We start from the raw sequence: 12,149 nt of genomic DNA, 5'->3' as shown, positions 1-12,149 counted from the left end.
TTGCTAACGTGTAATGCCGGCTTTGTGTTTGTTTCAGCTCAGGCAATTTAACTTTCTAAATTCTAAAGCATCCACAAGCAGCCGTGGAAGATTTAAAACTGTGAAATCTTAAAATCATCTTCATTTTTTGTCGTTGCTTTGGTCTTTTTGTTGAGATTTAGCTCTAAAACATCTCTCCAACCACCTGTTCAAGTTTACCCACAATGCACTGCGGTAACCATCACTTACAAAATGGCGGCGCCCATAGCAACAGAGGACGCTCCCGGGTGAAAATTTCTTCTTTCCACTGTAAATTCAAGTAATTTGGATCCTAGGATCGACCCCCGACTGCACCAGTCTTCCAAAGTGACTGGTAATACAGTTGCCTACCTCAGTATTTCCGATTTTATTTGCAGAAAATAGAAGTCCTGAAACTAGATCTCGCCCCCCTTCGAATTTGCTCACTCAACCGGCAGTTCCCGGGTCAGCTCTCCGCTTTAGTCAACACTATAACTGCGGTGCCTCGGCGCAGACATCAACACCCGGTCGGGATAATACAACATTGGGAGCCATTCTGGCCTGAGATCGTGTATATATAAAGCAGGATGACGAGCCAACCGCAGCCGAGCCCGCTGACCGACCCGCGGATTCTCGCCATCATGGCGTCCCTACAGCAGCCGGACGAGGAGGCACAGGAAGAGAAGGTGGGTGGGGGGTTCTTTTCAAGTGGATAACTGAGGACCCAAAGAACACCCTAATGCTCAATAGACATTGTATAGATGCACCACATGCGTGTTCTGATTGTAATTATGTTGTTTGTCCCCCAGCACTAAACATAGATGCCCTGCTCTCCCAGCATGCTATTGAATCTGTGCAGTGTTATGGCATCATTTTTGTTTCTTTTGTACAACAGCCCACAGGACCTGTACTTCCTCCAACAACGCCTGCGGAGTGGATGAAGATGGAGAAACTGGTACGTTTGTGACCAGTTCTGGGAGAAAGATTCTTTCAATCAGTAAAATTGTTACTCTGTACATGTACATGTGGCAACTTGTAGGATTTCTCTCACTTACAGTCCTATTATGTAGCCTGTCTGGGCTACATGCTTGCATTTTGCTCCTGTAGCCCCAAAATATAAGTTACAAATTCATTTGTGTTGATTTTCTGAGATTCAGTGATGTGGGAAGATGCCGTTTTTGTAAATCTATGCTATTGACCTTCAACATATTTGCAGACAGGATAGCACTCTTGCTCACAAATCTGGATCAGTATCACACATGTTACACAAAACTCCTGTTCCAGGAAGAGTGGCCTTTACGTATCACCTCGGAGGGACCCCTGCACCTGGAGGATGAGGAACTGCTGTTCAGTGGGAAGGAGGACATTGTGGATGAGCTCAGGAAACATGCACGTATCCTTCTGCTGCTGTCAAGTCACAGTTGGACTGAAAATATGATGGAAAACTTTGTGATATACAAATTCTATATGATGGCTGACAAGTGTACTCAGGGTGAGGGGTAGAGGGTCCATTTTCAATCTGAGTATTTCCAGTTTGTGAAATTTCAGCACCAAACTCTGAGGAGTTAGCAGGAAGGGTGTACAACCAACTACAAGTATAAAGCTAATGATCTTCTTAGATTCAAAGAGATTAGATAACTTCAGGTTGGTGTCAAGTGATTTTCAGACCCACCAGTCAAAGCAAACTTTGTATGATGGGTAGATGTTTGGATTAGCCATTTGCAAAAAAAAAGATTTTTGGAATGAATTCTATGACAAATTTATCTTCTATAAAACCCATTTTAATAACTGTAAACACAAATAGTTTGGCCCCTGACCTTTGCCCCAGCTCTGTCCATGGGCTTGCTGGACCAGTTTGAGCAGAAGTTGGATGAGTTGGAGATAAAGTTGGACCAGTACGCACAGCACATCCTGGACGACGACCACAGACCCTCCCGCCTGGCTGAGGGGCTGTTTCACACACCATCAGATGGTAGGTACTGGTTCAATCAACAGTTGTAATGCCTAAATGGCTCATGTTGTATATCACTGTGTGCTTGTTTCAGTATTTTGTCCATCTAGGCAATATGTTGCCTTGTCTCATTGCAACACAACACAACAGAAAGCCAACCCACCACAGTCAGGATTCATTTTGTATTTCTGTTGTGTATTTTGTTGTTGACCATGTGAAAGTTGTACTTTTTGGGTGTACGTCGCCAAATCTACTTGTATTTCTGGCCCCATGCAGTTTTCCTGACAGAGGTTGTAGAGAAGAACGCAGCTGTTCAGACTCATCACAGCCGGAGGAGGAAGAAGAAACAGACTCTGGCTGAAGCCATGCAGGCATCACGCAGTAAGAGCATACAGGTCAGGAGTTTAGATCCAGTCGATTGAGTTCATTCCTAAGGCATAGGAATTATCTTTAAATCTTCAAGGAATAAACTCTTTTCATGAACATTGGATGAAAAAGTATACTATAGACATGAATAAAATGTTTGACTATACTTTACGCTTTTACATTTTGTAGTATTTTATCCATAACTTCGAAAATTCCATTTGTAAATCCTACCTTTACTTGGCCTACTCAAGGCAACATTTGGTAACGTGAAGCTGTATGTAAGAAATTAAACTCACTGGTACATTGCGTATCACAATAACATACAATGAGCGGAAGCTGTCTGTATATCCCCTGCAGTATGCGTCCTTTCCTGGCTTCCGTGCTGCGGAGTTGTTAGACCTGCCACAGCAGCTGGAGGCTCCACAGGTCATGGACAGGGTCACCAAGGCACAGGACTTCAATGTAGGTTATCATACTAGTACTGTGTGATACATACATGTGTAGAATACTACACAGTGTAGGTACCAGCCTGACTGCAGGTCAGATTGGCTTTCATGGGAGGGCTGGGACTGAGGGTGACACAGGTGACACCATGTAGTATTTTGTACACACCCCAGAAAACACACATTTCAGATTAGTGCAAAATTTTGCCAGAAATTTATGCAACCTGATACCCCCAAATCAATTCTGACATCCAAATCTGGTAGCTTAATTTTGGAGTAGGGCATGCAAAGCATGTTCAGATTAGTCTACGGAGCTTTTTGAAGCCTGAGTAATAATTGTTAGGACCCAGTGTAATATGGGTAGTTATCACACGGACTGGAACACCTGTATCGAATGTTATCATGGCCCATGACATAAATTCAGATTACTACCGGTAGTATAAGCGATTCCAAGTGTAAGCAGATGCTGGTTTATGATGGTTATTTTCCATATTTACTCTTCTTCCATATTTACTGTTCCCATGACACCGGTATGACTATGTGTGCAGCCTGGCTTTAAGAAGTTGTGGAAGAAGTTGTTCCTGTCAGAAGCATCAGTGGCTGTGATGCAGGACACCTTCTGGTGGTACTTTCTGGAGAAATTTGAGGTGAGTTTAGAAAAGAAAACATTATGATAACATCTGAATACTAGTACTGTAACAGTTACTGTATTTACACCTTTGTCTGTGTATACATTGCACATAGAGTCTGTTGTTCTTTTTTTATATTCTTACATTCTGAACAATGTATAATGATAAATTGGAAAAAATAGAAAGACTAGAATGGAAGACTTAGTGCAGGGGTTTCCATTTCTCATAGTCTGGGGGGATCTTACTTACATAACAATGTCTTGTTTGGTAGAAAAACCGTCCAGAGGACCAGGACCGCCTGTTCAACCGGATAGCAGACAGCTTTGTGGCCCTATTCATGTCTGTACACCCTGACGTCAGGGACAAGTACTTCAAGGTAAGCTTCTGAGTCACATCTTCATGCCTGAAATCTGGTCTTGTATTGTCATGTATGTTTGTTTTGCATAAATGGTAAAATGCCTTTAGACATAGGACACCAATTTGTACAGTAAGTACAAACTGTGTGTAAAACCTGAGCCACTCACACTGAGATAGACCCCTACTCTTTTCCATAAGTGTGGTGGGATCTTTGACATGCTCGAGGTGTGGGTCTCCTCAAGCAAGGGCCTTTATTGAAGTTTTGTAGGCTTTGCTGCTGTGATTATTTTCCTTCATTCCCAGGATAAATTGACTTGGCTGTATTTGGTCAGGACATGTTGTTTAGATGCCATTTTCTTTGTTTTTGTTGGCCAAATTTTGTCCTAAATTATCAAAACCCTAGTAATTCCAACATCTCAAGTCTTCAGATTTTTCTTCAGAAAACAGATTTATGAATGCGTCCTATTCCAGGTGTATGCAGACTGTTTGGCCCAGTCGATCTATGCTGCCTTTGCCGAAGCCTTCCCCGAGTCCCAGGACAAGTTTGATGAAAGATTCATCAAGGATCTCATCAATATCATATCGGAGTGGATATCTGGTAACACTTACTTTAGTAGCCATTTGGCATTTCTGGTAACAGACTCACTTTAGTAACCATTTGGCTACCAGTTATCTACTTGGCTATGGGGTTAGTTAGCAGGAAAAAGCTCAATCATTGGTGAAATCATTTTAGCCATTTGATATTTTCCAGTGATACTATTTTAGATAAGTAATTCATATACTTTAACAGATTCGTATACCATCTCCTAGCCTAGTAAACACTATCACCACATGACTGATAGTAGATAACTAGAGAGGCTGGTAGGAAGAGAGAGACTCAGTGTAATTCAGAAACTAGTAACTGTTCCTGTCATGTTTTGTGTAGAGATGGTAAATTGTGATCCAGGAAAAAATGTTAAATGGCTGACTTTTGATTCTGTACTATGAGTCCATCTGTAAGAAAATGTTATTTGTCCCTCCCCCACAAACAGGTACCCGCCCGCCCCCAGAGTCATGGCGTAAGTGGAACCTGAAGCGCCTGCGACCCAAGAGCCCCACAGCCATGGCTGATGACGAACACAGCAAACAGAAGTCCATGATGGCCGCTGCAACATCTCTCACCAAAACAGGTACTACAAATACCCAGATAACATGTTTTGTCCTCGGTCTGTCTTTCTGTCTGGTTTTAAATATTATGCCTTATTTAGTATGTTCATGTGTGCATGGACCTACACTGAGGTTGTTGTAATGAAGATATGTGAAGTAAATAAAACCATTACCTTTTTAGTCAGGTTTGTAGATTTGGTGGGTCTAGTGATGCGGACCAGCTCTGCGAGTGACCAATCAGAGTCCAGTAAAAGGAGCTCTAACCAATCAGGAGTGGGAACAAAACCAGGTTGATAAAGAGCAAAAAGGCACTTCTGTGTGCTGCGGGAACAAGGTGGCTTTGCTGCAAAACAAAAACTGTGTACTACAACATGGTGATGGTTGGCTGACAGCAGTTTAACAATCAGTGCAAAATGATAGTTGGGCTTATCCAGAATTGTTATATTCTGCATCTTAAATGTAAACTATTTGCTTGCTGAATCATTGTCTATCTTACATGTATAAGTCAACATCCTGAAATCATATAAAATCAGGAATTGTATGTGTTGCTGTAACATTAACGTTTGTACAGCTAATATATTGGAATAACCTCTGCCAGTCTCATGTACAATTTTTTTCTTGAGCATCTGCACTTTTCTCCTATACTAACACTTGGGCCTCTGAATGTATGGGAAGAGCTGCTGTGCTAATCAAGAGCCGCAGGAACATTGTCAATTAACCAATGATTAAGGAATTTCAAAGAATTCAGAAGGTGAAGGAACTTTTCACCAGGATAGCTTTCATGTTTAAATTTAACAACTTATTTGCTGTTTTAGTGAACTTCAACTTGAACTTTGACATGTCGGACCTGCGTGACATCAGTCGGCTGGGCAAAGCTGACCAAGCTCGTGTTGCCACGGGAACAACCGCCACGCAGTCACCGGTCAAGGCCAGGGAGCTGCCTAGCAGGAGCACGAGAGTCGGTGAGTCATGGCTTCTCCTACTGTCATTTCCATGCATGGTTACCAGGAAAGGAGATATCCTTCTGTGGGAAGGTCCTTTTTCAGTTGCGTTCACAGCTGAAACTCACGTTGGTTTCAAGGATTTCTCTGACTTTCGGTATTTGATTAGTTATTGGGACCCAGATGGTGCAGTATTTTCAGGTATGGAAATAAAATGATTCGACAGTCCCATTCTGTATGTAGTATCGTCTATCTATCAACAGCTTATATGATATTAGTGTGAATATGGAATGTAATTCAGCACCAAGGACAGTACCAATGGTCAACATTGTACCTGCAGTGCAAAGTTGTTACCGTAATGTCATTTGTCATCAAGGTACATTGTACAAGTAAGAATGGTTCTTTCAGCATTGCTTGTAGTTTGTGTGAGTGCTGTTCAGCACCAAGGACAGGGTTAACTTAGTAGTACATCAGAACATGGAAAATGTCACTCAGTACCAAGGAAAGAAAACAATTAGCTGCATTCTTTTAGATTGCTCTACAACAATTGTTTGATGATACAAGTTACAACTCTAAATATGTATGTGGGTATTGAAGCCTTTCTTGTGAGCACCGTTTTTTGCCCTCACAGGTACCCAGGGTGGTGTGACTACTGAGTCCCGTATTGCTACAGTCAGTACACCCAAGCTGCAGCCTATAGAGGTGACACAGCTTATCATTTTTCAAGATTGCTTGCCTGTGACTTTGTTAGTCTGACTTTTAACCTGCATATTATTAAACATTTTACAGATAAGGTGTGTTCAAAACGTCTCTAAGAGAGACCAGTTAGTTAAACTATGTTACATACTACAATGCATTTTAGAGATTCATTCATTGTATTTTCATACTTTGCCATTGCAGTCTTGCTCAATAACCATAGCACACACTACAGTATTTGAGACCCGAATATTACACAATTTGCCCTTACAGTCTCACCAGACAGGCCCAGGTCCCCAGTTTGAACGTGTGACCTTTAACCTCTCCGGGCGGAGTCCACTGGTCTCCCACTACCTGCAGATGAAGAGTCTGGAGGAGCGGGAAACCAGAGACTTGGTGGGGAGGAGGGTACGCAGGACAGAGGTCAAGAAGCTGCCATATCCTTTACATTCACAGTTACATCTAATGAATATGTTATGTTTAGATGGGCTTATAGTGTTTAGAGGTCTGTGTGTGGAAGGGATTTTGAAAGCCATCACTTGCAGTCCAAAAACAACATCTATAGATGAAGGAAAATTGCACTGTCAGAAATATGTATACAGAAACTCTGTCAATCACCTTTCTCATACCTTCTCTGTGCTCTGCTATCTGAATGCCTGAGAGAGTATACAGTGCCTAAAAAAATTATGGACAGATTCATCGTTTTGTTCTTTGGTAGAATTATAAAAACTACAGGGGAAGTTGAACTTCTAATGCAAATTAAATACTATTCCTTAACCTTCCCCCACTCCCCCCGGCCCAACTTACCGAGACGTCATCAGAGAGTCACTGGAGATGACCAAGACTCTTCAGGACGAGTACAAGAAGTAAGGAGTCTAGTTCTAATTAATTGTGTCATGATTGTAAACATCACATGGACATAGACACATCACATGGTCGGGGGTAGCATCCTTGCCTACTCAATTATAAACACTGATATGCATGCTACTATAATGATTCATATTTGTATGGAGGGACAATTGTTGAGTATCACCTATGTCCAAGAACAACCAGCATTATTTTCCAAAAAGGTGGGGGGTACACCCCTGTATGTGTTTGCTTGAACCATGTCTTTTGATAAGCTTTAACTTCTACATGTATATCCAGTTCAGCATCTTCCTGCTAATGCAGTTCAGGGTTAAATGTTTTCTCACATTTACGTAAATCACCATTTTTTCAGGATCTGTGAGATCACTGCCCAGGAGAGGATGAGAATAGAGAGACAGAGAAGAGATGCTGTCAAACAGATAGAGAAGTGAGTAGGGCAATTAATCAAGAAACTGGATAGACTTTGAAAACTGTCAGACATTTCAAGTAGCATCCACTAATTTTTGTCAGTGACTAACGGAATCTGAACATTGGATCTTTCATCCTTTTTGTCCATTTTGGTTGATCTGTTTTCAGTTTTTGGTATGGGATAATAAAAAAATCATGCAGCGTGAACATTTCAATAATCCTGTCACAGGTCAGCTTGCACTATAATGATGATGCAGTATAACTGATATTCATTGCTTTTATGTTCTACAGGTTAAAACATGACCTTTCAAAGCAGAGTTGGGAGATGAAGGTGTTTACTGAAAAGGTTCATGACAAACGGGTTAGTATTTGAACAGAAAGTTTTCATCTATATTTGAGCTAGTTTGATGATACATATTATTTGTCATGTTATGGTAAGAGCTGCCACATCATATTCACAATATGGAGACCACCAAATTTTTGGCTTCCCTACTGCAGCCTTCCTAAAGATCATAAATGACAAAACCCTGATGATGATACCCAGTCATGTATGCCATGAGATCTCAGCAATGGGTCATACGACATGTGTTTTAAACTTGTGTCACAGAAACAGCGGGAGATGTTCAAGCCAAGGGGGAGAGACCGGGAATGGATGGATGGAGGAGAGACAGAAGAGGAGGAGGAGGAAGATGAGGAGGAAGGAGAAGAAGAGGAAGGTCCAGCTGAGGGAGAGGTGAAGGAGGAAGAAGAAAAGGAAGAAGAAGAAGAAGAGAAAAGGGTACCAGTAGTGCAGGTAAGAACTCTCTGAACATTTTGTTCATTTCAATTTAAAGTGAAGCATGGTTTGTATTTGAAGGCTATTCCATGGTATGATCTACCATAGGAAAGCTAGGCTTCAAAAAGACCTTAATACCTTTTTATGCATGCTAGCTGTTTGAAACACGTTTAATCTTTTTTCTGCCATTGTAGATCACTGAAGAGGAAGTGAGAAGTGCAAGAGGCTCAGCTCAGTCCAGAAAGTCAGCTGGATTCTACAGCTGAGACAACATGACATTAAGACCTGCATTTAATGTCTTTATTGTTAGTTGAAAGGGCACGCACAGAAACACAAGAAAAGTTTTCTTTTACAAAATGTGACCAAGGGGTTTTAGCAACCTTGCCCTATGTAGAAGCTCTGCCTTGAACAGTGCATGTAGATGGTGGCTATACATATTTCTGCCCTGCTCAATTGCTTGTCAAATATTTACAGACCAGCTCAGTGTAAATATCACAAAACTTTGGAACGGATACACTTTGTACAGAATACTCATATGTATTACATATTCAGGTTTGTATGCTGCTGAATGTGTTCATTGTCAATAATTTGGTTGGATCAAGTGAAAATAGTCAAGCAACGTTGCTTTAGAAATGTACAAATGTAGAAACTATTGATTTTAAGTGTATTTGGTGAACAATTTTGCTTGGAATAGTTAACAGTCATGTACATAGAGTATAAAAAGCTTAATTCCTATTGTTTGTGTTAGCATTAGTTTGTAGATTTAACGGTGATATACCTTGCAATGTTACTCGAAAGTCAATATATTGTTAGATATAATTCTCCTTCAAGGACAACTGGGGTGTGTTATTTTGTATCCATGGGATGGAATTTTTCATCAAAAAAGTTTCAATGCACTGGCACATTCCAGTTATGCCATTGCTTTGACTACTTCTTGTTTTTTGCCCGTCTCCTGTTTTCAAATATTTTCTGCCTCTCAAGAAAGAATAGTTACAGCTTGACTGACCTATATCTCAGAAGAGCGCTACCACCATCTCATAAGATGAACGGCATTCCTCGATCCTTGTGCCTGTAGTTCGCACAGCAGAGCACTTCAGTTGCAGTTTGTTTAGTTTACACACGCACCTGATTCAGTTCATAGACGTCATCAAGTTCTTACTCATCACTCTACTCATCCTCGTAAGTACTAGTGTGCGGACTTTCAGCTGTTCCCTGGTCCAAATTCTCATGAGGACTCGTGACGCCGCTCTGCTCTTCCATCTGTAGTATCTCCATTTCCAGTTCTAAGAGCTCATCGTCTGCTTTGTCGTCTCCCAGGCCAGAGGCCTTCTCAAACCACTTTTTGGCTTCCTCGAAATGGTCTTTGCCCTTCTTCCTGTACGCCTTCCCGAGGCCAATCAGACTGGGGGTGTCGTCTTCGTCGATTTTGATTGCTTGTTTGTAGCATTTGATGGCTCTGTCATCATTTCCTGCTGCTAGTGCAAACGCTGCCCTAAGTCGAATAAGTCTGGGATTGCCTTGGTCAATTTTGTACCAGCTATTCAGAGCGTAGTCCAGCCCGTGGTAGACAGATACACCAGCCTGGCCTTCAAACTTCAGTGCCTCACAGAGCTGCATCAGCGCCCCTGATTCATTCCCGTGGTCAATCAGGAGCCTGGCCCATTCCCTTCTCGCTTCGACTTTGTTCCTCTTGTCTCTGGAGTCTTCAGCTGCCTTACGGAACTGTTCCCAACTCTCAGGAACCTTACCTTGATAGTAAAGACACTGGGCCAAGGAGATCCCGCAACGTGTAAAGAGCGGGTCAAGCCTTACCCCCTCTCGGAGGTACTCTTCTGCCTTGGACAATGAAGCGGATGCCTTTTCGACCTTTTCACTTGCCCGAGCCTCTTTCTTGCCTTTGCCTTTAGCCTTCTTTGCCTCCTCCAGTGCTAGTGAAAACGGAATGTAATACCGGAGGCCATATTGATGGTAAAGGAGATGGTCATTGGGAAAGGCTTTGAGAGCCTCCGTCAGGATGGCCTCCATCTTTTGCCATTCGCGTGCAGCTTTGAGGTGAAGAACCGCCTGTCGGCAAATATGCTGATCTGTCGGACACAGTGCGTAAGCCTTTTCGTATAGGACTGATGGATCAAGACTTTGGTCTGGATTTTTACGCTTGTACGCCTTCGTCCAAGTTCGACCCTGGCCTGTACTTCCGGCTGCGTTGAACAGGTCAGCCACCATGCAGAGAACCTGCCCACTGTCGGGCTCCATCTGTTGTAGCTTGAGAACGTTGGCCGCTGCCCGGTCCAGGAAAGTTTTAATATCACCGGAAGGCACTCGAGCTTAGCCAACGCCTGACTTTCAACCTGTTTAGTAAGCAAGAATGTCTCTGCTTTTAGCCATTCCTTGTTGTCGCTGTCGAACATACGAGCTTCTTCAATGCATGTCTGGGCCTCCCTATATCGCCACTGACCAAATCGAGTGAGACAAAATGCTTTTTCAAACATGGCGGCGGCCCACCTGCTCTGGACTCGACTTTCACCTCCCGACTCTTTCAGTTCCACCAACAACTTCCGCCTTGTCTCTGCCTGTTCCACATCGCTGTGTTTAACATCTATGTAAGCCAGGCTTGTCAGTGCCACGAGGTTCTCTGGGTCTTCCTCCAAAACCTCCTGAAACTGTTGGCGGGCTTGTAAGGTGTCCTTGTCGCGAGCGTAGGACAGGAAAGCTGTAGCGTTACTCCAAGCTAATCGGTCGGTGTCAGAACAGTTCCACTGGCTCAATTTTTCGTGCACGTTTTCGTACATCGACTCGTTCAAGTCCCAGAAAAACGGACTCGGGAACTCCTGAAGCTTTTCCAACAAGTCGCTCTCCATGTCTCTGTTGTTCTGATTCTGTAGACTTCTTTAAATTTATGCCGAAATCTTGTGAAATAGTCGGGAAATTCTCAGCTCATATGCATACGTAGTTTCGGTAGCGAAGGTGGAACCATGTTTGCTTAAGTAAACGTTATACCCCGTTTGTTTACGTTACCAGCTTGGAGGTCAATGGTCAAATGCCATTGAGAGAGTCTGACGTCCTTAGCTCCCACTTTATTTTTACGTATAAACCATCCTCTTGTTTCAATAGCTATCTTTTAGTGATGGTAGTGTACTAGTTTATCTGTTCTGGTGACATTTTTGCATTTATCTACAACTGTTGACAGGATCCCTACCTCATTAGCATAATCGGTTCGTAACCTGATCGTCGCGTCATGAACTATGACGTAGTGAAACCATGGGCGCAGGTGGAGTTACGGAGGTCAAACCTTTCAACGGAACAAGTCTTTCCAAACTGCTGAAAATATTACGTTACGATTTGAATGTTATGAAGTTGCGATGGAGTTGCCAGACAACAATATCGGTGATATTAAATTGGTCTTACAAATTTAATTTTCTTACATTTTGAATACAAATCATTCCATTTTGAATCAATTGCAAATGGAGTTGATAGTTACATACCTGTTGGTACAGTTTATTATCGTGTATATTGTCGTAAAGTTCTTGGTTTCTGTTCAGTTTTAGCACAAGATGTACATTACATTCTGTCTAT

The 12,149-nt window shown here is 42.3% G+C and overlaps 2 protein-coding genes across 2 annotated transcripts; one reads left to right on the top strand and one right to left on the bottom strand.

Moving 5' to 3' along the window:
• The first annotated feature begins 200 nt into the window (after window positions 1–200).
• Window positions 201–9,657, top strand: LOC109471914 (protein FAM227B-like). Its single transcript, XM_019771394.1, has 18 exons — window positions 201–683; window positions 893–952; window positions 1,282–1,390; window positions 1,826–1,969; window positions 2,225–2,343; window positions 2,672–2,776; window positions 3,306–3,404; window positions 3,658–3,762; window positions 4,215–4,341; window positions 4,775–4,912; window positions 5,705–5,851; window positions 6,462–6,532; window positions 6,800–6,963; window positions 7,315–7,392; window positions 7,746–7,820; window positions 8,093–8,162; window positions 8,409–8,594; window positions 8,771–9,657. Exons 1-18 carry the CDS (start codon window positions 585–587, stop codon window positions 8,840–8,842), a joined length of 1,968 nt encoding a protein of 655 aa, XP_019626953.1. The 5' UTR covers window positions 201–584; the 3' UTR covers window positions 8,843–9,657.
• Window positions 9,658–9,704: 47 nt separating this feature from the next.
• On the bottom strand, window positions 9,705–11,992 carry LOC109471924. The gene is given in 2 exon segments (XM_019771412.1): window positions 9,705–10,904; window positions 10,907–11,992. Coding segments are annotated over 2 exon segments (1,689 nt in total). The 5' UTR covers window positions 11,435–11,992; the 3' UTR covers window positions 9,705–9,743.
• Window positions 11,993–12,149: the final 157 nt, after the last annotated feature.

This window comes from Branchiostoma belcheri, unplaced genomic scaffold (assembly GCF_001625305.1).
Source record: "Branchiostoma belcheri isolate BF01 breed outbred unplaced genomic scaffold, Haploidv18h27 scaffold26, whole genome shotgun sequence".
NCBI lineage: Eukaryota > Metazoa > Chordata > Leptocardii > Amphioxiformes > Branchiostomatidae > Branchiostoma > Branchiostoma belcheri.
This window is presented reverse-complemented; position numbering and strand designations above follow the sequence as displayed.

Bases quoted from the DNA above. Each gene is read 5' to 3' on its own strand.
- LOC109471914 (XM_019771394.1), top strand. From the start codon at position 585: ATGACGAGCCAACCGCAGCCGAGCCCGCTGACCGACCCGCGGATTCTC. The intron at 1,970-2,224 runs GTAGGTACTGGT...GGCCCCATGCAG, and splicing joins GTTTCACACACCATCAGATG to TTTTCCTGACAGAGGTTGTA. The intron at 7,821-8,092 runs GTGAGTAGGGCA...TATGTTCTACAG, and splicing joins GCTGTCAAACAGATAGAGAA to GTTAAAACATGACCTTTCAA.